Genomic DNA, 27,021 nt, shown 5'->3' on the forward strand with positions numbered 1-27,021 from the left:
TGTGCTCATCATGAAGATGGCACTGAGCTTCAGCTGACTCTTGAGCACTGGAAGAAGTCCTCTGTTTAATTAAATACTCAAAAGTTTTGTGCTCGAGCGTGTGCGTTCGCATTTGTAATGTCTGTCTGTCTGTCTGTCTGTCATTGTCCCAGCTACAGCTGAGTGAATCTCACAAATTCACACACAAAACCTAGCTTTTTTTGAATAGTTTTGTATATAATGAATGAAGAGAATCCTGAACAAAAAAAAGATCACAGTTCCCCTAAAAATATTATTCAACTTTTTACAGCACTAGTAATATTAAATTAATCTGTACTTCAGCACTAAATCAGAATATTAGAATGATTTCATGAAGGACACTGAAGATTGGAGTAACTGCTGTTGAAAATTCAGCAATACATCTATTAAAATAGATAATGGTAATTTTAAAAACAGTAATATCTCTCTCTCTCTCTCTCTCTCTCTCTCTCTCTCTCTCTCTCTCTCTCTCTATATATATATATATATATATATATATATATATATATATATATATATATATATATTACTTTTTTAATGTACTTTTGGTCAAACAAAAATCTTTTTTTTTTTTTTTTTTTTTTTATTAAGGTGAAAATATTTGTGAAATTCACTCATAAAACAACTTGCCTAGTAATACACAAAGCAACACATTCATAGGACTTAAAAGCATATACCACAGTAACATTCTACTCTTTCCTAATCATATTATTTGCTGTTCTAACCAGCTCTGTCACATACAGCCTCCTGTCTCCCTTTTATGTACTGATTCTGAGTCATACTTACATAGAACTTTTTACTTTTTATTCCTGTTCTCTTTCAGTCTCCAAGGACACTGTCTCCCACCCCATCCGCCGAGGTTAGAGACAGTTTATAATGCTTAGTCTTCTTTAATGCTACAGAGCCTATAGTACATTAAACCACAGTCCATTCAAAAATGAAAATTCTGTAATGATTAAGCCAACCTCATCCTACTTCTGTGGAACCCAAAACATTAAGGGGAATGTTGTTAACAGTTTCAGTTGAGCATCCATGAGTTTTAATTTTTGGGTGGACTGTCCCTTTAATGCATTTAGTAAAGTAAATGTGTTTTGAACCTTCCCATACAGTGTGTAATGTTATGTGCGCATGTGTATGATAGGGTTGTTATGACATGAGGGAGCGCATCATGCAGAGATCCACCAGTCAGGGCTCCATCGGCTCTCCGGTGTACCACCGCCATAACTACATACCCCCTCTGTCCAAGTCGCCCCAACACTTCCACAGACCAGGTGAGTCAAATAAAATGATCCGAATCCTCCCTCAGTAGGATTCCAGCGGAGCGTGCGGATGAGCAAGATCTCCTTACAGCATTTTGTCCGTTTCTTGCTTTCCGTTTCCTCCTGAGCTTGTAACCTGCCTCCCTCCTCTGCTCACATGTGCTCCTTCCATCCTCTTTTTTCCTTCATCCTCCTCCTCTTTTCCTCTTCCTCTCCTCTGAGCGGCCGGCAGGAATGCTGAAGCTCTGCTCCTCTTTGCGCTCCAGCGACACGCGCCCTACCTCCCCTTTCCGACATCACTTCCTCCCCCACAGCAAAGGTAAGGCCTCTCCACTCCCTGTTGCCCGACCTCTTCGCCTCATTCTCGGTGTCAGTATCGTTCCGTAAATGCAAATCCACCTCCCTCCTTGGATTCAGGCCTGCTCAAATGTCTTGACTGTGACTTTTTTAGCTTGTAAAGCTGTGCTTTTGGCGGCTCTGTTTGAGAAATTCCTGGAGTTGAAACGCTCGAATGGCACTCTTATTCGGTCAAGGGCTGCGTTTGATCTGTAAATCCAACTGAAGCACATCTAATGCAAGTTGCTAATGCACAGTTTACTAATTACATGCTCATGTGTGTAATGTCCCTCTGTCCTCTCCACAGATTCTTTCTGCATAGGTATGTCTTGGCTTCATGGCTGTTGTTAACTGCCTGTGGCAGTTCAGAAGCATGCTGGTCCTGTGTTTTGACCATTTAGAATTTGGTTTATTTGACAGTTAATTAACAAACAAGTTATATGACAGTCCATTAACCGACTTTTAAACAAGTTACTGCGATAATACTAATAATTTTATACTAATAACTCTGTTCCAAAACATAGTGAGCTGCCTTGCCGTTTACTGCATAGGCAGCTGACTACTAAGGCGGCCAGCTAACTGAAAGTAAACTTGTATTCAAAACATTATCATATTTTTATCATTTATTTTTGCATAATATAAATATTATATATTGTTATTAGTTGGGGGATATACTTATCAGATATAATATACAATATAATAAAACTTGTTAAGAATGTTCTTAAAATTAAAACAGATAAATACTACTACTACTAATAATAATGATAATGACAATCATTATTATTATTAACTCATTAAATTAAAATAACACAACAACTATTTAACATTTAAGTAAGCAAAACACATTCGTATTTTAAAAAGCAATTAAAGAAAAAATCTTTAAATCAGCATTTCTCAATTTTTCCACCTTTTATGGATTACTGGAGATTTCAGTTTCAGTGTATGGTGATATTTCTCTCTATATTAGAGGTGTCTGCAATGTTTCCAAACAGAGTATATTTTAGGAGACAGCATAAATGCTTACCTTTTATAACAGCAGGAGAGTGCACATGATGCCTTGAAATGCTGTCTATGAAGGCGGCCCACTAGTTTTTGGAACATGTACATGTTGCATGCTTACATTTGTTTCCTCACAGGCCTAAAGTACCCTTTAAAGGATATTCAGTTATATTTCCATCAGACACAGAGGCCTCCTAACAATGTGAATTTTACATCTATCTATCTTTTATTGTGGTGGTGAATGCTAATGTGTTCGTGACTGTGAAGTATTTGCATGCTGCTTTCCTGAGGCATTCCTCTTTTTTCCAATCTGTATGTCCTTCAACACCTGTTCTTTTCGTGGGGCCGACCCACTCCGTCCAGTCCGTCTCTCTTTCACCTCTCTGTTGAAGCCCTTTTCTGTTCGTCCATCTTTCCGTCAGTGAAGATTTATTCCGGCATTATTCTCTCTTTCTTTCCTTCTTTTATTCTTTCTTTCTTTTTATGTTCTTTTCTTTCTTCCGCTTATTCTGCTCTTCTTGTTTGGAGGCACTGAGCCATCCAGTGGCCGGAGTTCTCCCCTTTCCTCTCGGCCGGCCACCCCGACCCTCTCTCTGACCCCTAAACATTTCCACATCCCAGGTAGGAGCCGGAGCATCATCTCCCTATTTTTCTTCTCTAGAGATTTTTTCTGCTCTGTCTCTCTCCCTCCATTCTTTCATTTCAATCCCCTCCGTAATGCATCTATGCTTTTTCTTATTTATTGTTTTGATGGTAGACTTTGGTTACCTCTTATGCTGAGTACATGTACTGCCACAAATAATTCAGAAATGTTGGTCATCCTTCATATGCATCATTTTCCCAGATCATCATAATAACTGAAATGATTTGTAACTTAGGTGGTATTAAAAATGTGTTGCTAAAACTAGATCTTTATTTTCTAATTCACAGACCAAGGCATTAACATGTATAGAAAACCTCCAATCTACAAACAGCATGGTATGGTTGCTTCAACTTTTACACGTAATCTCTATCCATCTATCTATCTATCTATCTATCTATCTATCTATCTATCTATCTATCTATCTATCTATCTATTTTTACATGCCAAAAAAGGTTTTTGGTGCCTGTCATGGTTTGTGTTCAAGCATGATTTCTGACAATTATTTTTATTATTTATATTCATATGTTTATGTGTGGTGATTCCATCCATTAATGTGTGATTATGATGCTGTGATCACATCCTTTGTTCACATGTAAGTACCATTTCCCATCATAAACCTTCCTCCATCTTTGAGACTTTTTCGATTTCTTTAATTGCTCACAACCAACTCATAACAACTAAAATCCTTACTTCTTTACTAATCGCCGGAAAACTTTTATTCTACCTATGCTGATTCTGCCTTCTAATTGCATGGAGTTATAACCTGCAAGATCTCATAAAAAATCCAATGAAACCTCAAGATGACTCTGCTTGGTCTCTTTCATACTCTGTAAATCTACACATCGGGCTAGTTACAATAAACTAAATGGAGCCCACAGTTGCGCTTACCGGTTTCAAAATACAGTTCGTTTTCTGCTTGTTTAATTTTATAAACATCTGTACATTTGCAGTAGCATGTGTGCTCTATCCACTTTCTACCGTCCTGCACTACATGCAGTACTGGCCATTGACATTCAAAGCTTTTGTTATCTCTGAATAATACACCCTACTGATGTTTTACTTCAAAAAAAAGCAACAAATGAAAAACTGATAAACTGCGTTATGCCTATTTAACTTTTTTTTTTACACATAAAAATCTTCAAATGCTTTGAACCGAATGCCCAGCACTGCACTTATTACCAGCCTATATAAAGTATGAGAAAACGTCACTGATAGTCCAGTTCCCCTCAAAATACCGATTCAGATTCAGCTGCACTGGCAGCCCAAAGCAAGTCCGCTGATGACATCATCAAATCCTCCAAGTTCCCCGCTGCTCACGCCCCACAGCCGGACGAAACCCCAAAGATCGAGACCGACTACTGGCCGTGTCCTCCATCCCTCGCTGCTTTAGGTACGCTCCTGCTGCTGGCAGCAAACAAAAACTAATGGAAGCCTTCTGTGAATTGAAACGATGCTCTGTGGATTGAGAACTCCTGGATTGCTGGTGCTAAATTTGGCCTGATGTTCCCATCTGACTGGTTCTAGAGTAAATCTGGACAAAACCTCACATTGACAGGGACATAGATTTGCTAAAAAATCAAACACATTTTCAATCAAAAATCATTTCACCACCCAATCTGATCATGTTTTTATTTTTTATGATTTCTTTTTCTATTATTTAACTCATTGCTGTTGTTTTTCATGTGTACGACTTGGACTTCCGTTGCAGGACACCAAGGGGTACAATTAAATAGCAACGTTGCAGTCCGTCTCAATATCTTTTTCCCGTTTCTTCCTTATTTTATTTGAAAATTGGTAGGCTCAGACGGGAGGAGTCGGTCACGGGATGAAGAAGAAGAAGAGCAACTGAAACGCAGACAACTTCAGGAAGAACATCTCAGCAAGGTCAAGCGTGTATTAAAGCTTAACGTGTCATTTATTAGTCAAAGCAAGTGACAAATTGCGCTGCATTGCAGTTATTTACACGTTGTCTGTGTTTTGTCTCTAACTTAAACACCTTATTAAAAAAAAAGAACGATTTTTTTGGGGATGTTTAGTGAATAAGCCTAATAAATGCAGGCTAATAAGCATGCTAAAGTGGAATGCATTCACCTTCATGTGTTTGTACTTTCAGTACTCACATGCTTGTGTTTAACTGCAGATCCAGTCTGGACTCGGGAAGCTCATTCTGAAGGAGGAGATGGAAAAGGAGATGAACAGAGACAGATATATAAGAAGTGTGGCCGCCCAGCGCTTTGACTCCCAGTATGCTAACTGTACCACAGGTATAATGGCACATATTTTCCAAGCAACCACAACAAATGTAGCTTTATTATGACATTAGTAACCAAAAGTATTCTATCCTCTGCTACAGACTCCCAGACTGTAAAAACATCATCTCTGCCTGGATATGGACGGAATGGCCTCCATCGGGTAAGTCTCAGCCATCCACCTCTTATTTATCTATATGTAATAAATGCATGAAAAGCTGTATTAAAATGTAATTCGTTTCTGTCTGATTTCTTATTATTATCAATGTTGAAAACAATTTAATCAAATAAATGCGCTCTTGGTGAGCACACTATAACTAAACTAAAACGTGTCATGATTTTCGTGTTTTGTCTATGCTTCCAGCCCCAGTCCACAGAGCTCTCTCAGTATAACAGTTACGGGGATGTGTGCGGAGGACAAAGAGGTAAATTGCAAAACGTATGAAAATACATCTAATAACCCAAAAAAGTTACATATTAATATAATAATTTGTCTCTTTCTTAATTACACAGATTTCAAGGTATGTGACTGACCCGCAGTGTTTACTGAGCATGTGCATCAGCGCTCATGCACATATGGAAATCAAATCATGCTACATGTAACCGGAATGGCACTCATGCCCTCATTGCTATGCTTGTGTCTGAGTTTGAGCGATGGAGTAAAACAAGAGCACAGTCAAGGGCTTGATATGTTGAAAAACTCCCCCACCCCTGAGAACACATCACATGGACAGTGGCTGGATCCACTTCCCTTCCGAGAACTTGATACAGAGCAATAGCTGTTAGGAATTAGATCCAGACTATTTCCCAAGGTTCTGAATTCTTGAAAACAGTTTCTGCTTTCTTTTCTTATCATTTGCATCACGTGTATGTGTTCTGTTCTATAGCCCACCCAAGATGCCCAAGATTCCATTACGAGAATGGACAGGGGAATGTCTATGCCTAATATGTTGGAATATAAAGCAAGTATCCCAAATATTTTCAAAAATTATGTTTCTCTTTTCTCTTCCATCTCCAAGTGCTCCTCTGTGTTCAATAATTAACTCCCCTCCTCTCAAAACCGAGACTATTCTGTCAGGACTGTGATTTTAGATCATCTTTACAGACGATGGTCGGTGGGAAGAACAAGACTAGCATAACGGTGCTATGAAATGATGTCATCACATGACATACTCTGTTGTAGCAGTCCATAGTCTGAGATCATTCGATCATTCTGAACTCCTGGTTCTCGTTAAAGAGGCTTCACGGTTACATATGGTAATATTTTGTGAAAGTGGTTGCTTTAGTTACCCAGAAGCCTGATTCTCTAGGGCCGAACTTAAATTCACGCAACGGTCCTGGCTAATGGTTATTGGCTAGATTAAATAGATTAGGATTCAATAGGCTGTCCCAGCAATGTAAGAAATAATAACTGGCATGATTGCAGACTGTTTGGAGAAGTCTTAGCATTAACGGCACTATAATTCCTTCCTGTAGATAGAGTTGGCAAAAACACTGAAGGGGAAAACACATTTCTGCGACCATAGTTACCCTTTCATTTCAGAGGGGAAAATTAAAAGTTTTTTTTTGTAAAGCACTTTCTGAACATTTTCTACTGAATATCAGAAGCAAAAAAGAAAACTATACTATAAGAGATGACTAAGGAATTATATATAGTATCTGCATACAAAATTTACTAACTAATGAAAATATTGTTCATTTTAGCTGGTTCAACTGTTAAATATGAATTACACCCCAGTTCACAAGTTTTCGTTACATTATGAATTATTCAGTGACCATTAAATTGATTAAAAGTAATGGTAAAGACTTTATTATTATTATTATTATTTATATTGTATTAATTTCCCCCCATACAAATGAATATGGTACAGGAAGCAGGATTTGTTACCCTCCATGCTAAAGTTCAGACCATACCCCCAGTTTATTATGTGCTGCTAACCTATTTTTGCACTTAAAGCATTGTATTACTTCTATCTAACCTTCTTTCCTATATTGAGAAACAGAGGCTTTCTGCTTTGGAAATCCAGTACATGCTCACACTCTCTCACACACAAGGCTCACCTACTGTTTGCTCCTCTGCATGCTCTGACCTACTCCTGCATACTCACTCTCTCACTCGCACCGTGTGCTGCATTGTGTTGTATTTTGGCAAGAGTTGGTGTTTGTGTGCCCTGTTAGAATGTAATGACCGTGCATTATTCCCTCGTCCATTTGCTTTCAGCAATTCATTGTGTTTGGCAAATGCCTCGCATAGCATTCTCCATAACAACACAATCCCTCCTTTTGTAAAGGTGTACCCATATGAAATGCTCACTGTCACCAACAGAGGGCGTACTAAGCTCCCGAAGGATGTGGACAGGACGAGGCTGGAGGTAAATAGCACCTAATATGCTTACTGAAAAGAAACGAAAGAAAAGAAAATGACAAAATGACTGCGATTTAAAATGCATTTTTTTTCGTTTTGTGTGTATTATTAAATACACACTTATTGAATAATACAAATATTGTTTATATAATTATAATAATTTGTATTACTATTAGCATTATTATATTAACAGTAAAGGCTATAATACTACTGTGCAGTAAAAATTACCGTGTAATAAGTAGGATATTATATATTAATGAATTATTTTGAACTCAAACACTTATTAAATAATACAAATATTGTTTACAATAATATAATTCCAAAGAAATTCTATTATTTAAATTATAAATACAAACTAATAAATATATTGCTATTTATATGCAAAATAGCTATTATTGTACAGTGACAATTTTAATTTAATAAAATGCTTACAATTATTGTTGTTGTGTAGTCATATCAAATGAGGGTAAAAGTTGGTTTTGCTCTGAGCTGATCTATGCCCGATTACAATTCTTCTCTCTCCTTATTTATGTACAGCGTCACTTGGCTCCCGAGACATTCTTTGATATTTTTGGGATGGAGATCCACGAGTTTGACAGACTTCCTCTTTGGAAGCGCAACGACATGAAGAAGAAAGCCAAGCTCTTCTAACTAGCTGATTGTGCATGTTTTAATTTATCAGTCACTCATATAATGTATTAGAGCGATAGTCCTATTTTTTTTTTTTTTCTTTTTTTTTTCTTTTTTGCATCCAATTACATGCACAAAAAAAAAGTTTTATTTTGCTTTAAAACGACCACCTTTTATTTTCCAAGATCTAGATATCTTTATCTTTAAACGAGTGAGTGTTTGAATAGGAACAAAACGCGGTGACCCCTAGATGCGAACACGCGAGCGAGAGGAGCCGATGGTGTGCTTGCGCTCATTAAACCTGCCTCCAGGACCAGAGAGATTTATCCTCCTCCCTCCTGGCCCTCTTGTAAAACAGGACTGTAATTTTTTAGATGGGGACCCAGGGGCTGTCAGCGGGGATCTCCCTCTAAACAGGCCGTTAGGTGGTGGAGTTGTAGGGATCCCTGGAGCCCTCCCGCTGCTGCGGACCTAACGAGACCTTTGAAGTGCGTTAAAAGCGGGAAGTGAGAGCTACTGAAGATCCTCCACCTGCGGAGCAGAGCTTCTGGAAGACATTAGAAACTGAAATCGGCGTCCTGTCCCACCAGCACTCTGCTGCCTTGTCACAAACCTTAAAAAACATCCTACCTGTAAAGTAGCAAGCATGTTCACCATAACCAAAGCCCAAAACAGCACCTGAAATAGATAAGTTCTTTATCCAAAATCCACTAGTCTGATAGCCAGAAGAGGCGGTGGTGATTTATTATTATTATTATTATTATTATTATTATTTCAAAAATGAAACCTCAATTATGTTTTAAAATGATTATTAAATGTCGCCACTAGAGGTCAGACGTGGGACGATAGCAGACATCGACCCGCTCTGAAACGGCTTCCTCTGAATCAGACAATCCGTTTATTGTGACTTCCGGTTTTCCGCAATATTAAACAGCGTTTTATTTTGAGTTAAGCAAGAAAAGCCTTTGAAATGACTGCCTCGGGCTAATCATACACAGGGCACCTTTTTGAGATATGTTGGCAACCAGGTGAAGCCCGTGACCAATTTAAATTATAGAAATGGAAATTATATTTTAAATTGGAAATTATAATTATATAATTTGTAACCCATTTTCAATGGCAGTGTTGCCAATTTAGCTAATTTGTAGCAAGATTATTGACTTTCCTCCCTCCCCCCCTTTTGAGACTTTTTTCAAAAGTTTAGGAACAAATATAGTAATTACTTTATCTACATTCTCACTCTTATCTATAATAATTTTTACATAGATCATTGAATTTGCCGTCTTGATGTCACCTAGTGGCATTTAGCTACCAGTTTTGGCTGCTTTCAATTGAAAGTAGTTGGCAACACTGTTCAGTGGCAAGCAACATTGCTCAAATAAATGTGCCCCGTGTATCATCAGCATCAGAGGTGTTTCAATACTGCCACTGTGTTGACTTGGGATTGTCGGAGCTGTAGCCATAGCATTTGTGCCAGGTGTAGACTCGATATCAGGGCCGTGTCTCTGTCGTTCATTCACATTGCTGCCGAATAATGCTGTTCCCATAGACACCGTCTCGGCGATGTATTATGGGCTATTATTCTCAGCAGCTTCCTGTGTTGCTAGCAGGGTTAATGACAGAGAACTAGGACATATAACAGCATTGTGCTTTTATAGTATCACAAAACATATGACTATAACGAGTGTGATTACTAGAAACAGACCTGTATGTCACTTTAAAATGAATGAAGAGTTGGTTTTGATACCCCTACTGTGTACCTCACCTTTTTCTGTCTTTTTTGAGGGAAAAGATTTGATGAAAACGGTGTATAAGCTCTGCTGAGTAATAAAACTCTGCTTCAGATCAAATTGTCTGATGTAGTTATTATTGTGTGGTGCACTTTACATGAAATACAAGCCCCTGTGCCATAAGGGGGCCGTTACAACTGGGAGGTCCGCCTGTTGAGTCACTTGGAAATCCCTGGGTGCTTTCCTTCATGTTCTCTGCTGCCTGATAAATGTACCCGGTGGTATGACCTCTTTCCCAAAACTCTTTCCTCCCAGGCTCCAGAGTCATTCGAATTTAAAACAAACCTCAGCACTGTGTTACTCTACAATGGTTCCAGTCTGAATTGTAGAGGTATTTGAGCAGGAGAATGAGTGCTTATTGGTGTTTCTGGTCACCCATGCCACGGTCATCCTCCTGCACAGTAGGGAGAGGAAGACACATTTATACATGTTTGACAGATTCATCAGAAAATATACATTAAAGAAATGAGTCAGGGATGTGACTTAATTGTATTTTACGACCCATTATATATTAGTAATGATAAATAAAAGTTTTTATTTGCATAAAATATGTGTGTACTGTGTATATTTATTGTGTGTATATATAAATACGTACACATTAATGTATATATTTCCGAAAAATGTTATATTGATATATTAAAAATATTTATACATAATTATCAATATAAGTATTCATGTAAATACATGTGAATATTTTGTAAATAAAACATGCGAATAAAAATATATATACTGTAGACATACATGTATGTATAACTTTTTTACACAATTGTAATTTTTTTTACAATTTAAATAATTTAATTTTTGAACAATAATTGTTACAGTGGAGTCGGTTTATTGCCGTTCTATTTATTTCTAAAATGTGCATTCATTTGTGTAATGTATTAATTACATTTAATACTTTGAATAATAATTGTACATATATATATATATATATATATATATATATATATATATATATATATATATAATTAATTTTATAAATTGTCATATCAGTATTTTTTCCAATTTATATAAAGTTATTTATTCAGTGTTATTGGGCAGCATTATCAGAGAGCAAAAAAGTTGCATCCTGAGGAAGAAAAAGTCAGCACAGATTGGCTAGAGTGTGACCAATAGAATGATTGTTGATTTAGCGTTAATACCCTAATCAAATTTAGATGCTGCTAGCTCATCCTGTCATATCCCACGTTCAACAAATGTGTCCCTTTAAGATATCAAACTACCTCCCATAGATACATAACTTTATGTATTTAATGTAAATTAACCTCTTAATAAGCTAGGTCCAAAATGACATTTTACACTTGTCTTGTGCACACACATATATCAAATAGACTTCCTGTTATCTCTCAGCTCATTGAAAAATCAAGCAAGTTAATCAAGAAAGGCAAAGAAGACTAAATAAATAAAGCAATAGAGCAAATAAAGATAATAATAATATATAATATATATATAACATTTGCTAATAAACATTTAGTAATACAACAACATATTTTGAATAATAATATATTTATAACAATAATTATTATTTTCAAAATGCTCTATAATAATTAATAATAATAAAGATATAAGAATTGTGCAAGTACAAGGCCCTGTGCAAAAAGAGGGCCGTTATATGGGAGGTTTTCCTTTTTTCGTTCTGCTCTGAATTGTATAATGGGAGCATTTAAGCAAGAAAATGTGTGTTTATTAGGGTTTTTGTTCACCCTTACAAGTCACACTCATTTTGAACAAAAAAGATGTTTTTTTTTTCCATGTTCAACAGACTGTGACACGGACACACCAAAAGATACGCATACACACAAGGTTCCCATCCTGTGGAGCTTATTACCATGCTTGGTTTGATTTGCTTCTTAGGACGCCTATTCATTACGATTTTAGATGTTTTTCTGTCCAGACTTTTGCTTCTGGCAACTCAAGCCTGGTTTGTATTTTGACATAATCCTCATCCATGCCATCTCACTGCCATATCCACTGAACATTTAGGGCGGTTATACGCCGGTCTTGAATTTCAGACCCCACAAGCCCCACACTATTTCCTGACGAAAATGTATCAGTAATGAGGGGCTTTGCCTCAATACGTGCCACCCTGAATGTTCTCAACAGACCAAAAAACTGTTTTTTCTTGTGCAAACTAGACCGAACCTGATCGCTCAGTATGGGAGTGGCAGAATAATATTATTTCATGACATAACGCTCTCCTCTCGAGGATCCATGGGAGCTCAAAAAAAAGTTTGATCGGATGCCTTGCTTTCCCTGACTGAGCGAAAAGCTACACCGACTTGCCAAGGTGGGTTACTGTCAACAGTCAGCAAGACGGCACAGTAGGGCAGAACTTCAGAAGAACATGGATATGAAGCATTCAGACCAGGTATTCCATCTCCTATGCTTTTATCCGCCTGGCGGTCAGTTTTTGTGCTCAGTGATGGACGGCATCTCATCGCTCCGTTGTTCCGACTGATGTACTTGGCACGTCCTGAGCACCTCTTTGTGTACAAAGACTGTAATGGTGTTTTGTGAGTGCATGTCTATGCGTGTAACATGGGAAAGGTCCTTGAATCAAAAGGCCCCAGTGCTGGGATGGGGCTGAATCAGTGACCCCTGCTCTCTGACTCACAGCTGTGGAATGTTCTTTGTGCTTCCACCAGTAGCAGCCAGGAGGATCTGCCAATGTCTGAACCCACACCACCGAGCTGATACACAGCATCCAAACAACGTTCCCACAATGCAAGCCTTTCAAGCATCGGAATTCCAGACTCTTCATAAACGTGATACCTGTTAGCCTTTGAACTTGAATCTTAAAGTCCGTTCAAAGCGTATTCCCATTGTTCCTTTCATGCTCCGTGAGTTTGAACAATATGACTCCCCTCATTTTTTCCTCTACAAACAAACCTTTGGGAAGCAGACCACCCTCCGTCAGGCCCCCTTCCCACACACACGTCTCACAGACAGTTTTTCATTCACGCATCCACCTCTAAAGCCACGGGATCAGCTGAGTCTGAATACTGACTGGAAACCTGGTAGATTAACTGAGGCAGTCTATATAGGGCTTCGCATACTGACTCAGTTAAAGGGAATTACCCAGTCGCTGAGTAAACACTGTCGCTACAAAATATTCTCGCATCCGGCCTTGATATTGAAAAATGTTGGCTATATATATATATATATATATATATGACAAATAAATGGCGCTGGTGATATTTTCTCAATATTTTCAGTTCAAAGGACTGATGGTTTAGATCTGTTTAAACATTCATTACATGAAGATTTCAATCTCTTATATGAAAAGGCCGTTAAGAAGTTTTTTGAAGAGTTTCAAAATCTCTTGTGCTCACCAACACTGCATTTATTTGATCAAAATTACAGAAAAAAACAGTACTATTGTGATTTTATTGTGATTTAACAACTGTTTTCTATGTTTTCTTTAAATGTAAGTTATACAAAGCTGAATTTTCAGTATCCATTACTCCAGCCTTCAGTGTGACGTGACCAGAAATCCTTCTAATATGCTAAAACATTTAATATTATGTGTTGGAAACTTATTTATTTTTTTGTGAAAACTATGATACATTTTTTATGATTCTTAAAAGATTACGTTTATATTACGTTTTGTTTTTTTATTGTCATTGTTTATTTTTGTCACTTTTTGTGAATGTGCTATATTTTATATGAATGTTTTATATGAATGTAAATCTTTTAAACATGAGAAATTGCATGCTCTAAATACATGTTACCATACATATTTTAAAAGGAAATTCAGTTCTACCACTGACCTACTTACATGCTAAGAAAACAAACACAGCATATAACGAATTATGATTTATATGCATCTAATCCCCTAGTTCACAGAAAAGGACTTGACAGGGAAGTGTAGAGATGGAAAGTTCTTGCAACCCCTTGGGGTTTGGTGGAGGGGTCAGCTTCTCAGAGCATGTGACTTCTGTTCACCCAGTTCACAGACAGGAAAAGGTTCTCACACTCGCTGACCAATTAACACAAAGATATAATGTATTCCTAAAGTAATTGTTCTTATCTACAGCAAACAAGTTTGGTAGGGCGGTAAATATTCCTGTCAGGTTTATGCAGCTGTTGTGGTGGACCCCTAACCTGTCCAGATGAACCTGTTTAGGTATATTTTGTGTACACAAAAGGGAGGCACAGGAAGAAAACGAACCTGTTCAACCCTCACAGACAGGTGTAGCAAAAAAGATCACCCAAATTAATGTCATCATTGACTCACTCTCAAGTTGCACTAAAAATGTTTCTTTTTTATGTTGAGCATAAAAGAAGACATTTTGAAGAACATGAGTATCCAAACAGTTGCTGTTTCCTATTAAATTACACAGGGTGGAAAAAGTCTTCTTCTCAAGAATCTATTAATTTTGCTTTTCGCAGTAGATTATATTATGTTCTTTATGCATTTGCGTGCCCTAAACAATTGCCTTGTTTTATCTTAATTGTCCAATGTATATAGCTCATTTAATACAATATGTAGCCTAATCTAATCTTGGTTAGCTAGTGAAGCGGAATAATTACACAATGATTTAGGCCTTTTTTAATATTCCCTAATGCACTGCAAAGGCTTTCAAACTGGGGCCTGGAGACCAGTAAGCTGGAAAAGTTAAAAACACTGTAAAAAAATATATATAATAGTAACAAACAATCACCTGATTAGGATGATCGTGTTTTAGGGCACATCTACACGGCAAAAAGTCCAGTATTAAATTAACTCCCACAGAGTTGATTTCAACACTTTTTCGGAGTTTATATAGCTCCACACTCTCTGGAGTTAAATTAACACTTTTAAAATATTTAACACTGTGCCAGAGTTCCTCATTTCACTCCAAAAAAAGAGTTAAAATAACACTAAAAGAGAAACAGAAAACAAAACAACGCAGAGTTGCATGTTTAAAGGTGGTTCCATTTAGTCTCAAGAGCAACAAAACATTGTTAAATAAACTACAGCACACAAAATCATTTCCATTCAATTGTTTATTTCTAATTCTTACTTGCAATGCAATTTAAAGTCAAGTTAAAACATTGCAAAAGAAGGTTTTCTGGCGTCCAACAGCAAGAGGTACGGATGCTGACGCTGGTTGCTGTTGAGGTGCTCCTCCAAACTGCAGCATGACCAAAGTTGAAATGAACATTGCAAATTAGACACAAACAATGTCTAGACGCAGAAAACATTATAAAAAGCGATTGTTCAAACAACTCAATGGCTAATGAAGTATGTGAATGACTATTTGATTTTAATCTTTGATATTGATATTGTTGCTAATTTGAGGTCACTAAATATTTCTGCATCAACTGCTGTCCCTGTTGCATCCTTGTCTGTAATGTTTGCATCTGGTGGCAAGCAAAATCTCTCAATGAATGAAAAAAGGTTTTTTTTAATTTTTTACTTCGACATCCTTTCTTGCTTCACAACAAATTATTATGTTGAATAAAATGTCTTTATGATACAAGCATAATGTAAACACGCTGCACAGTACTTTATCTATAGTGCCGATTATTTAACCACAAAAGTTTCAAGAAAAATAAAATATATAAAAAATATATGGAAAAAAAGTACTGTGCAATTTACTGTCATGTCTGCAACGTGTCTATTGCACATAAAAGTCTTAAAGACTAAATAAACGCATCAGGTGAATGTTTTAAATGCGCTCTATTCTATATATAAATCACTTTAAGTTTGTAAATCTAACGTTTTCCTTTATAAAGTTTTACACAGCTTCAGTAGCTAGCTAGCTAATCACGTCATCGACAGTGCTAGTCCTGACAATAAACAAGGTTTTGTAAAAATAAAAAAAAAAATCATTCGATTTATTAATTCGGTCCCGCATTTTAATGAAATAGTGGCCACACTGTAATAATTTGATTTCTTGTTTTAATTAAATCGAAACGAGAGAAACCGCGGCCACGATGTGCATAATATAACAAGGCTGTGTGTGCGTTTACTTCCGAATTTTAATATTAAGTTTATGTGCAGTGCTCCACGGCACGAATATGGTTACTGTTGACTTAGCACCAAATTACAAATGCTTAAGTATGACTTAATGTAACTTACCTTTTAAACCCACTCGAAGATAATGGCGGCGTCTTCACGGATTTCACCAGCGGCGATTTGAACTGAGTGGGCGGAGTCTAATGACATCTTCACGGAGTAGTTTTAACACTGATAATCAACTCTGTAATAACTCCAACACCAAACGCCATTTTACGCTGAATGTGTTTTAAAATGACTCTTTCGGCGTTAACTCGGAAGTGCTTAAAACCGAAATTTCAACTCTCCAATTTTGCTGTGTATGCAGTACAACAATTTACTATAAAATTAACTGGTTTTGTATATATATATATATATATATATATATATATATATATATATATATATATATATATATGTGTGTGTGTGTGTGTGTGTGTGTGTGTGTGTGTGTGTGTGTGTGAAATGTACTTTATATATATATTCCTGCATATATTTTGAAAGTTGTTTACTGAACTGTATGTATATATATATATATATATATATATATATATATATATATATATATATATATATATATACACACACACACACACACACACAACTCAGAGCACATTGATTACAGTGCAAATGAAAGTTGTGTTGGGCAATGACGTGCGCCAGAGGAGGCGCGGCTGTCGCGCGACACTGAGAGGCGCATCCGACAGAGCTGTAGAAGAGGAGAGGATAACATCACATCTCATCACATCACATCAGAATCAGCCTGAGGAATCGGGACTGTCCAAAAAGAAAACCTGACACAGACCAGTCTGGACCGATCTGCTTCATATTAAGACAACAGACGGTCGGGAAAGCTTTCTTCGCTTGTGGAGAATGGATAAGCACAAAGGTAAGCGGAATGATAATGTGAAGTTTTATCGCTCGGAGTCTTTTCGCTTGGTGTCTTCTCTCGTATAGCCTTCAAACACAGCTCGGCTGTAAACAACCTTTGCGATGTTTCAGTATTTGGGATAACAGATCGTGGGAAACTGTGGGGTCGCTCTCCAGAGGGATGCAACAGGAGGAAATTGAGTTTCCAAGGAAAGTTGACTTTTCAGTGCGCTCGTCCATTGATTTCCTCTATGTGTGTTTCGCATTCTTCCTCGGTATTAGTATACGATTTCTGAATGCAAAAATAAACACGCATTTATTAGAGACGCTCACAAGAGACTGTGTCCAGTAGCAACAATTGTTCTTCCAGAATTCTTTGGATTCCTGTGGTTTAAGCTTTTTGTATGCATAGGAATGCAGAGCTCTAATATTTTATGACTAAACTGAGATAAGAGTCTTCTCCACGGGAGGAACAGCAGCTTTGTGCAAACTGATGTTTCTTCCTGGAAAGGTTCCTGAAATAGTGTTCATCAGTTCAGCAATACCGGATTGGGCATATCTAATGTTAATGATATTAACAACAACAACAACAACAACAATCCAAAACTAATGATCATCTATAATGTAGTAGTAAGTAGCTATTAGACTGACTTGTTAAGCAGCAATAGACCACACTTCTTGGACACCGTGGAAAGAGTTGTTTGAACAATAAAAACCTCTGTACTACAACAGACAAAGATTTTCAGTTCACAATTCCACTTCCTGTTCTGTGCAGACTTGAGTTGGTGAAGTAGATCATTTGGTCAGGTTTTGGTTTAACTCAAATCTGTAATATATTAACAGTTCTTGGTATTTGCATGACAGCAGTCTGTTTTTAGATTTTACTGAATATGTCACTTCACTATTCCAGTCTGTCAAATTGATTCAGTGAATCCATGAATGAGAAATATCAGTGATCCTTCAGCACGCTTAAAATTTCTGTTAAAATACTGTTGCTGTCAAGTTATAAAAAGGACATTGCGATTGACTGTGCAGTGTCATCTGTAAACACTCAAGCTTGTTCATGTTAGGTGGATTCTGAGTGGCTTTCAATGTTTATATTGTTTATTAGCTGGGAAAAAAAGTTCTGAAACTCATTTCAGTGATATTGTTCCTTTTGTGTTTGTCTTCATACAATAGATGTGGTTTGAACTTCTGTTTTCTCATAGAACTAAGGCCTGTTTACACCAAAAAATTATAATTCTTAGGATAACTATTCACATTAACAGACTGTAACACTGTACTTATTTGATGCCTGCCTCTTTAAATCCTCACACTCTTTAAAGTCAAGTGGATTCTGATTGGCTTTCAGTGTTTTTATTGTTGGTTAGTTGGAAATCAGCTGGAGAGTGATTCCAATGATGTTGTTCTTCTGTGTTGTTATTGTGTTGTGAAATTCCCTATAAACGATTATTAATACGTACTAATTATAGCTATTGTTTTTGAGGTGAATGACCATAACACACATATAGTGTTACTGTAAATGATGACAGAATGAACTACTCGTTTAATTAACAGGCATGTGTGACTTGATATAATGTGGTGAGGCTCTTTTGCACACTGTGTTGGTAAATGCTGTCAGGAACAGGCCTGGAGTTGTTGTGGTTAGACATCTTTGAGGCCTCTTGTGAATTTTGTTTTTGTGAGATAAGACATATAGGGAGGGGAGGAAGATAGAGGGAGGAAAATAGAATAGTGGGAGGAGAGAGATGGCATTTTGAGGAGTATCGCATAATTTCTCCCATGATAAAACACTGAGTGGGTGACATATTTTCCAAAGTCATATGATGCTTTGTTTGCGTGTAGCATAATGTAGTAGAGACAAGCTCTGTAATGCTATTTACATAATTCATGGGATTGAATCACAGAACTGCGTGGATGACATGAACGTGCATGTTTTGAGTTCAAGGATATAGTTTTGGGTTGTGGTTTTGGATAATGCAGTGTTTTGAGGCTTAGAACTCACAGTTGGTATCGCAAAACTGTTGATTCTGGCATATTTCGTGTCCCCTTTTACATTAAAATGCTTTTGTGTGGATATCTGAGCCTGTGAATCTGAACTAAGAGGCTTAGTTCAAACTCTTGTTCCCTGTTTATTGCTGTTGCGCCATAGCAGGGTGTGTTAAAGATAAAAGACATACAGGTGAGAGCGTGTAGAATTTCAGTAATGAGATGAACAAGTCATTTACATCCGATAGGTACCCAAATGCACCCGAATAGGGTGTTTAAACTTGTGCTCTTTTCTTATCCCTCCGGTTTCCGCCATTCCCGCCTTGATTTCTCTCTTCAAAGGGAGCCCGTGGAACCAGATCTCACCCTTGAGGTCCGGCATGATACCAGCATGTTTCCGGACCCACCCACAGGCTCCTCCGCCTGGGCCTGCGCTCAGAACGCGTCAGAGTTCCAGAATGTTGCCGGAGACACAGGGACGTCTCGTGCATCTTAATAAAGACAGCCTGCGTGCTGGAAGCAGCTCCAAAGGCGTCCCAAAATGAGAGATCAGCACTTTTTCAAAACGGGTCCTTGAGTTCATGCCCTCATTACGCGCACTTCTGAAGAGAGTCAACAGGGAAGCAGCACGCTTATTAGTAAACGGAGAGAGCACAGTGGAGCTGAAATACTGAGAAAAAGAGCCAGGACTCAGCACTTTTCCTGGGATCGGCCTGGAATAAAGTTGGGTTCCGGAAGGATAAATCTCATTTATTTTCTCCTTACAGAAATTTATTTTAATAAAAGTAAACATGTCAGTTCGGGCCTACAGTGAGTTCTGAGGTTTTTAAGCAATGATGTATGTTTCTGTATGTCTTGAATCAGCCAGCTCTTTGAATCCTCCTCTTTAAAGTAGTTGTTACCAGGGAAATGAACAGGCAACTTTCCAATAGACTGTCCACTCCCATGAATTTTTGAGTTTATTTGCTCAAACAGGTCATTTTCAAAATATAATGTTTTTTATTATGTTTTTTTTATTATGCTCCAGTTTGAGATTAATTGATATGCACAATGAAAAAACATTTTTGAACATTTTTTACAGTATTGTGTAACTATTCATCAAAGAATCCTGAGAAACCACATTTTAAAAAAATTTATTTCTAAAATTTATAAAAAATTTTATTTCAGCACCAAATCAGAATATAAGAAGTTTTTTTTTTTTAATTGTGAGACTAGAGTAATAGCTGCTGGAAATTTGTCTTTGCTATCACTGGAATAATTATTGAATAAAATATTGAATTTCTTTATTGTTATTGTATGCATGCAAATTAGTACCCATCAACAAAATTTCTTATTTCAAGCTCCACACTAAATTCAATTAAAACTAAATAATAAATATTACTAAATTCAAACATTAAATTCCATTTATTTTAAATAGTAAAATATATTTTCCTGTTTTTGCTGTATTTTTGATCAAATAAATGTAGCTATTGGGAGCCTTATTTCAAAAACATAAAATCTAAGATCGATCTTGTATTTATTTATTTTTTGCATTTAATCAAAACTCATGTCATGCTTTGTCTCTGAGATGGTTGGTTTTGTTCAGTGCTTACAAGTTATTAGTGAGGAATTTGTTGAAATCCCAATGGAGAAATGAATGGGAAAATACTTCCGGAAACCAAGACTGCTGAAAAGCGGGTGGTCACTCTTGCACAAAAATTAAACAAAAAAAAACTTGCAGAGAACAGATTAAACTCCAAGTTTCCCCTGAATGATTACTGCTCTGACTAAACTGGCCTCTCAAGTTGGTTGAGTTTAGAGTGTAATTTGCACAACAATGCTATCACAATATCTTGTTTAAGGGTGGTTAATTCAGGCGTGGAGGTTGTGATTTTGAGATGGCTTGGTAGTTCCACGCTTATCTCTTCACAGGAGTGTCAGTTGCGATTTGTCCACAGTTAAGATTACAGACCGGCATGCAGTACACGTCTGAGCCGGCAAAATAAAGCAGTTGATCTGCTTGCAATTGTGAGTCAGTGCTGTTTCAGATCCTTTCTTGATCAAAGCATGAGACTCCCGATGAAGTCAAAACAAAGGCATATTTGTTGTTTGTTATTGTTTTGGTTAACCCCTGACCTCTTGTTATGACTTTTGCGGTACAAAATTTCGATATTAAGCGAATGTATTAATTCGCCTTGCGTCATCATTCGTCAGAAGTCAATCACAGCGAGACAGAGTGGACGCCAAATGATGCTGGCTCAGTTGTGTGTTTAAAGTCTTATCTGTGTATGATTTCAACGGTATATGTCCATTTTCCAAGTTAGTGTCACTTTGTTTCTGTATCGCCATTCAGATATTCCACTCCCTTGACAGTGTAATGGCAAGAAAATGGTTTGAATTTGGTCCCCTAGATTTGACCCATGTTAATGTCCTTTCAGTGGCCAGGAGAAGATAAAGATTAAACAGCGTGGACTGAGCCGCTTCAATCAGGCTTGTCATCACTCATTTCTCTTCCACTGAAACTATGAGGTCAGAGGCAGCTTTGCCGAGTCAAACAGAGGTGAGCCAATCAGTGGCTGGGCTGAGAGAGTTACGCTAACATGGCATGGTCCTGTTTTAGGCCATCGAGGGGTCATGCATACCTGCTACAAATTAACACTGCTTATTAAAATGAAATTATAACATTAATCCAATGTTTATGTAACCCGTGCTTGATTAAGGTTAATGTTTGGGTTTTTGGCCGGCTTCCATTTGTATTGTTGGCCACATTCTGCCTTGACAGGATGATAAACAAACTTACATAATGAAACGAGTTTGGGAACTTGCCAATAAAGATGAGCTGCGCAGCTTCTAGTCAAGGTTTTACTTTTATCTGAATAAAATTTATAATTATAATAATAATAATTTTAAAATGCAATTTATTCATGTGATGGCAAAGCTGAATTTTTAGCAGCAAATAGTTTGTTGCCAACAGAACAGAAACAGAAACTTATATAGTACAAGGGAAATGACTTAATTAACGCAACACACCTGAACACAATAAGACAATTAACTGAAGACAGAAAGCAGGGCACACAGAGCACATGGGACATGTAAAAACAACAACAAACAGTCCAAACATGTGACAATAATAAACAGTTGTGCTGCTTAATATTTTTGTAGAAAAACATTTATTTAAAGTAGATTTCTTTTGTACCATTTTCAAAGGCTTTACTGTTACTGTCACGTGTTCTTGCGAAATAAAAGTATTAATAAAAAATAAAAACCTAAATAGTTGAAAGAAGTCATAAACTATTAATAATTAAAGCCTAAATATTCTTTTCCAGGAAAACTGACCAAAAATATTAATGTCTCCTTTTGTAGACAGGGGCGTATGCAAAACATATGCCAACAGCAAGTAGCAAATCATGCTTTTGCTGCACTATAAAGTTATCTAAAGACTTTTGGCTATTAAAAAAATAGCACCATAATGTCTTGTTTTAATTGGAAACATTTCAACACTGGAAGGAAAACTGTTTGTTGAATCATTTCAGTGACTCATTCCAGATGAAATTGCAGTAAAAACGATAGGTTATCACTGGATGTGTTGCTAAACCATTTTCCTGACAACTTTAAAACTTGGTCAACATTCATGCATGTTAATGAAGTTAATCTTTAACATTTTACAAAACATTTGGCATACAGTCCTTTTTCACAATATCAGTGTTCCTGAGTGAATATTGAAGTACGTAAGCACACAAACGTACACGAAAAAGTTGAGTAAGAAGTCATCCATAGATTAACCAATTAAGCTATATATATATATATATATATATATATATATATATATATATATATATATATATATATATATATATATATATCACCTATTTTTGTAAGAGGGTGGTGTTCCTGTGGCGCCCTGCAGAGAGGGACTCCTTCATGGATGAAATTAATAACGCTGCATGCGAAACTGTCACAGAACAGTTATTAATTATTGTCATCTGTGCAGCAAATGTCAATCAAAGAGAAGATACTGTATCTCTGTAAGTCTGAAGGGAAGCCGCTAACGAATGCATGCCTGTGTTGAAGAGGAACAACATAAACAAATAAACCATAGTCAAGGGATATATTTCTAAGTCCAACTAAGTCACAGCCAAAACCCATAAGCAGCACAGCAGAAATATGTGTGAGAAAGCAGCAGACTAGAGGAGTTCTTGGGAGCTTAAATCAGTGTCTTTTGTGCCTGTAGACAGTTAGAAAAGAGAAATGGGAGCGACTTAGTGTAGATTTTTTTAATTAAAACTAAAACAGATTGTTAAAGTCAACATGAAATACAATTCTTTCTTTTTTACCTAACACACATTTCTGCTTTTATTGTACATGTTTTATTCATGCACATTTTTACTTAGTTCTTTGTGTTTTTGATCTTTTATCAGAGTGTACTAACTTCCTCCACCTCTGAAACAGCTTCCCATTTTGGCACATTGACATAATTTGGATACACTGCCTCTTATTCATGTGCTGTTACAGTATTTATCAAAATTGTGAATTGTGATTCATCTTTATTTTCTCTTTATTTCACTTTAATTTTAGTATTTCTTCTGTTGTAATTTTTAGTTTTTTTGTTTCATTTAAAAAGTCGCCATTTAATTTAATAATTGAATAATTATTTTTATTTAATTATATTTAATTGAATTCAATTTAGTTTTTAAGTAAACTGAATACAGCAAAGTTATGTGTTTATTTTGCTTTTTTAATTAATTTTTTCCCCCTTATTTCTGATTTATTTAATAAAGAAAGTAATTTTTAATAGTTTAAGGAGTTTTTTATGCGGTGTACTCAGGGTGTAGGCATTAGATGACACAGCAAATGCCTTATAGTGTTGACTGCATGAGATAAGATTCAATGCCGGGGGAAGTTAAGTCATGTTTCAAGGTGTTGCAGTGTTCTTAACAAGAAATGATGATGTGGTGCATAGGTGCACCCACGCATGTTTTTATGTAGCTTTCACTGCTGTTTTTGCTGTAAAGATTCTGTGGCTCAGGTTCAGTGTTCTTCAGAAGCATTCAATTAGAGACCAGACAGATAAATCATCCGGTTCACCTTATCATATGTTCTTATCTATCTCTCCATCAAAAGGACTAGTAGCCTGATTCGATTTAGTGTGGCTGAATTATACTTTAGTATATTTAATACAATCTCAGAAACTTTGAAACAGTTTTTCCATCCGGGAGTTTGTGCTGCTCTCTTGTGTATTCTGTATTCTGGCAGATGGTTTAAAGACGCTGCTCTTCTTTGTGCATCATAATACAATAGGTATGTATTTGGCCGTTGGTCCCTGCAGACCTCATTCATAACTCGTTCTCGCTCCAAACTTGTGATTACAAGTGGTCCAGACAAAAGAAAACATTTTGGCTCTGTTTGATAAGGAGTAATTGTAGGAAATGGAATTTGTATTCCAGTTTTTCTGAGCAATCTGATTTTCTGTTGCCAGTGCTCCTGATTGCTCAATCTAAATAAACTGAAAGGCAGTGGAGCCAGACCATAATGCAGCATTCCTGGGCTGAGACATATACAGTATTAGGCCATATGTAGTAACATTTTAACTTGCTGGCTATTAGATGAATGTTAAAGTGCATGGGTGTGATTAGCATTATGCTGGAACGTGACACATTATGTTTTAATTTATGTAGTAGAGAATTACATGTAATTGATGCAGTTTTACTGAGTAATGGCATTTGGGCGGGCACATATATTTTTGTGTAAGTAAAGATTCTTTGTGGTTGTGTTGGGATTGAGAGGAAAAGAAGCCAGACTATTACACTGTCTCACTGAACATGATGAAACCAGTGAATAATTACCTCTTTATTTCTGGTGGCATTTAAAGGAGCGTGTGTGTTTTTGTGTGAAGGCAGTTCTAATTATGTAGTGATTTTTTGTTTGCTGGCAAAAAATCATCAATTATACTGAGTTCACTGTGTTGTCTGTTAATGCCGAGTGTACAATTTTTGGAGCATCTACGAAACAGATGTAACAGATTTAAAATAGATACTTTAAGCTGGGTTGGAGTAATCAAATAATATTTGGGTGATCAGAAACTGGCAGAACAGTTAGGAGAATTAGAAATGTTAGCTACGACTGGTAAGTGAAGATTTTGGCAAAGTGGAACGTCACAATGTAATTTACACTTTGCAAACAGGGTTTTCTTGAATCTTGACAGCACAAAACAGGACAGAAACTGCAGTGCAGTAAGTTTTGTGACCACAGGCAAGTGTAGTTTCTCATTTAACTTGCAAAAAGGAGTGAAAAAAAACAACACATGCTGGTTAGGTATTTTTCGAAGCTGGGAAGCTGGTTTTAGCTGGTCCTTTGCGTGTTTATGATGGCTTTTTTGTTGGTTTATGCTAGACCAGCATAAACCAGCAAAGGACCAGCTTAAACTAGTTCCCAGTTTCAAAACATATCTAACCAGCACATGCTATTTTTCAGCAGTGGATTTGCTGAGTGTTATGGTTATAGTAGCAGAAACACAGCCTTTTTAAGGGTCAGGGAGGATGGAAAATGGTCATGCAAAAATAAATTAAGACTTAACATTTATAAATAGACCTGAGGGGAAAAAGAAGTCTTAAAAAATCAACGATATAGTCCTTTTAGAATAGCAAACTTTGACGTAAATGAACATGTACTTTAAAAACATTTATTTATTTATTTGTTTTACTTAGTAAGAGCTATAGCAGCAAATATTAAAAAGCATTTACTTAAAATCTCTTTGGCTTGTGTATTGTGTATGCAGCATGCATATTGACCAACGTGACATTTAGCGTGTTCTTTCAAGAGGTATACAACATATTGGCGGTTCTGTACTGCTTTTCTGTGGTTTCAGGATGGTTAGTGTCATCTGTTCTCTTTAAACAAGAATAGAGAATGCTATGCAACAGCAAACACCAAAAAACATGCCATCCCTGTGGTGATCGCCCTCCCACATGGCTGACAGCCCGTCATTTTAGAGATTGAGGGTTTGACTCTGGAATCAAATAAATGATGTGCTATGACACGTCGCCTTGAGCTGAGCTAAGTATATGAGCCACAGCTGGAGCTGGGCTGTATTTTAAGTGTCAGACAGGAATTGTCTTTAAAAATCAAACCACTTAGGACACTAACGCAAGCCAGAGCAGAATGCTCCTTGTCCACTCGATTTAAACTTGTGTTTATTATCCCAGCTCTGATACAGCAAACGCTCTGTGGCTTTGATTCTGGGAAGAGCGGTTCTTAACCTTACAATTTACCATAAGCATGTGTCTAAAATCAGTTCGAAAGGCATTCAGAAAGAGGAAGACAAACAAGCACAGCGTCAATGTGCACAATATCAGATGGTTTTATTGAGGTCCTCCTCGTTCCACCAAACACTTGCACTCTGTATAAGCCGAAAAAAAATTTTCTTTGTCTATCTTCACTCTCAGAAACAAAGGTACACAAGCTGTCGCTGGGGCGGTACCTTTTCTATTGAAATGTTAGGTTCAAATATGTGCACTTTAAGTACTAACATGTACCTTTAAGGTACCAAAATGGACCTTTTGAAAAGGTACTGCCCCAGTCACAGCTTGTGTACCTTTATTTCTGAGAGTGTTAAATTTGAACGGCTAGAAATAGTGTACAAAACAGCATCAAACACCTTTTTTTGCAATCATTGTTTTTCCTGGAAGAAGGAAGTGTTTTTTTTTTGTTTTGTTTTTTTTACTTCAGAAGAAATCCCCTCTCTGCTGTAGAGTTAGCCAGACAGGTACCGTCAGCACTGAGATCTTTCTTTGTCCTCATACATAATTCAATCAGAGCGAAATGATTGATTATTGTTATATTTTGTGAAGCGCTGCTCTTTTAGTCGGTGACTGTCATGTAGTAGACTGTCTAACTTTCCACTGTCAAACCCAG

The 27,021-nt window shown here is 36.8% G+C and overlaps 2 protein-coding genes across 21 annotated transcripts in view; both read left to right on the forward strand.

The window, feature by feature from the left end:
* Window positions 1-10,349, forward strand: part of ablim1b (actin binding LIM protein 1b) — a 64,840-nt gene extending 54,491 nt beyond the window's left edge. For 6 of the 20 annotated variants that reach the window (XM_043253574.1, XM_043253585.1, XM_043253576.1 and 3 more), the window contains 15 exons: window positions 842-877; window positions 1,160-1,289; window positions 1,510-1,596; window positions 1,921-1,935; window positions 3,141-3,233; window positions 3,543-3,590; window positions 4,499-4,645; window positions 5,054-5,139; window positions 5,396-5,519; window positions 5,609-5,667; window positions 5,869-5,929; window positions 6,018-6,025; window positions 6,392-6,466; window positions 7,796-7,876; window positions 8,407-10,349. In XM_043253574.1, the coding sequence (XP_043109509.1) occupies window positions 842-877; window positions 1,160-1,289; window positions 1,510-1,596; window positions 1,921-1,935; window positions 3,141-3,233; window positions 3,543-3,590; window positions 4,499-4,645; window positions 5,054-5,139; window positions 5,396-5,519; window positions 5,609-5,667; window positions 5,869-5,929; window positions 6,018-6,025; window positions 6,392-6,466; window positions 7,796-7,876; window positions 8,407-8,520 (1,164 nt within the window). In that variant the 3' untranslated portion in view covers window positions 8,521-10,349. The remainder of the gene's footprint in view (window positions 1-841; window positions 878-1,159; window positions 1,290-1,509; window positions 1,597-1,920; window positions 1,936-3,140; window positions 3,234-3,542; window positions 3,591-4,498; window positions 4,646-5,053; window positions 5,140-5,395; window positions 5,520-5,608; window positions 5,668-5,868; window positions 5,930-6,017; window positions 6,026-6,391; window positions 6,467-7,795; window positions 7,877-8,406) is intronic. The other 14 variants (XM_043253588.1, XM_043253582.1, XM_043253589.1 and 11 more) reach the window with 11 other exon arrangements.
* Window positions 10,350-16,960: 6,611 nt separating this feature from the next.
* Window positions 16,961-27,021, forward strand: part of afap1l2 (actin filament associated protein 1-like 2) — a 32,276-nt gene continuing 22,215 nt past the window's right edge. Inside the window, exon 1 of the mRNA XM_043253838.1 lies at window positions 16,961-17,161. Coding sequence (XP_043109773.1) covers window positions 17,146-17,161 — 16 coding nt within the window. The 5' untranslated portion in view covers window positions 16,961-17,145. The remainder of the gene's footprint in view (window positions 17,162-27,021) is intronic.

This window comes from Puntigrus tetrazona, chromosome 12, assembly GCF_018831695.1.
Source record: "Puntigrus tetrazona isolate hp1 chromosome 12, ASM1883169v1, whole genome shotgun sequence".
In the NCBI taxonomy this organism is placed as follows: Eukaryota; Metazoa; Chordata; class Actinopteri; order Cypriniformes; family Cyprinidae; genus Puntigrus; species Puntigrus tetrazona.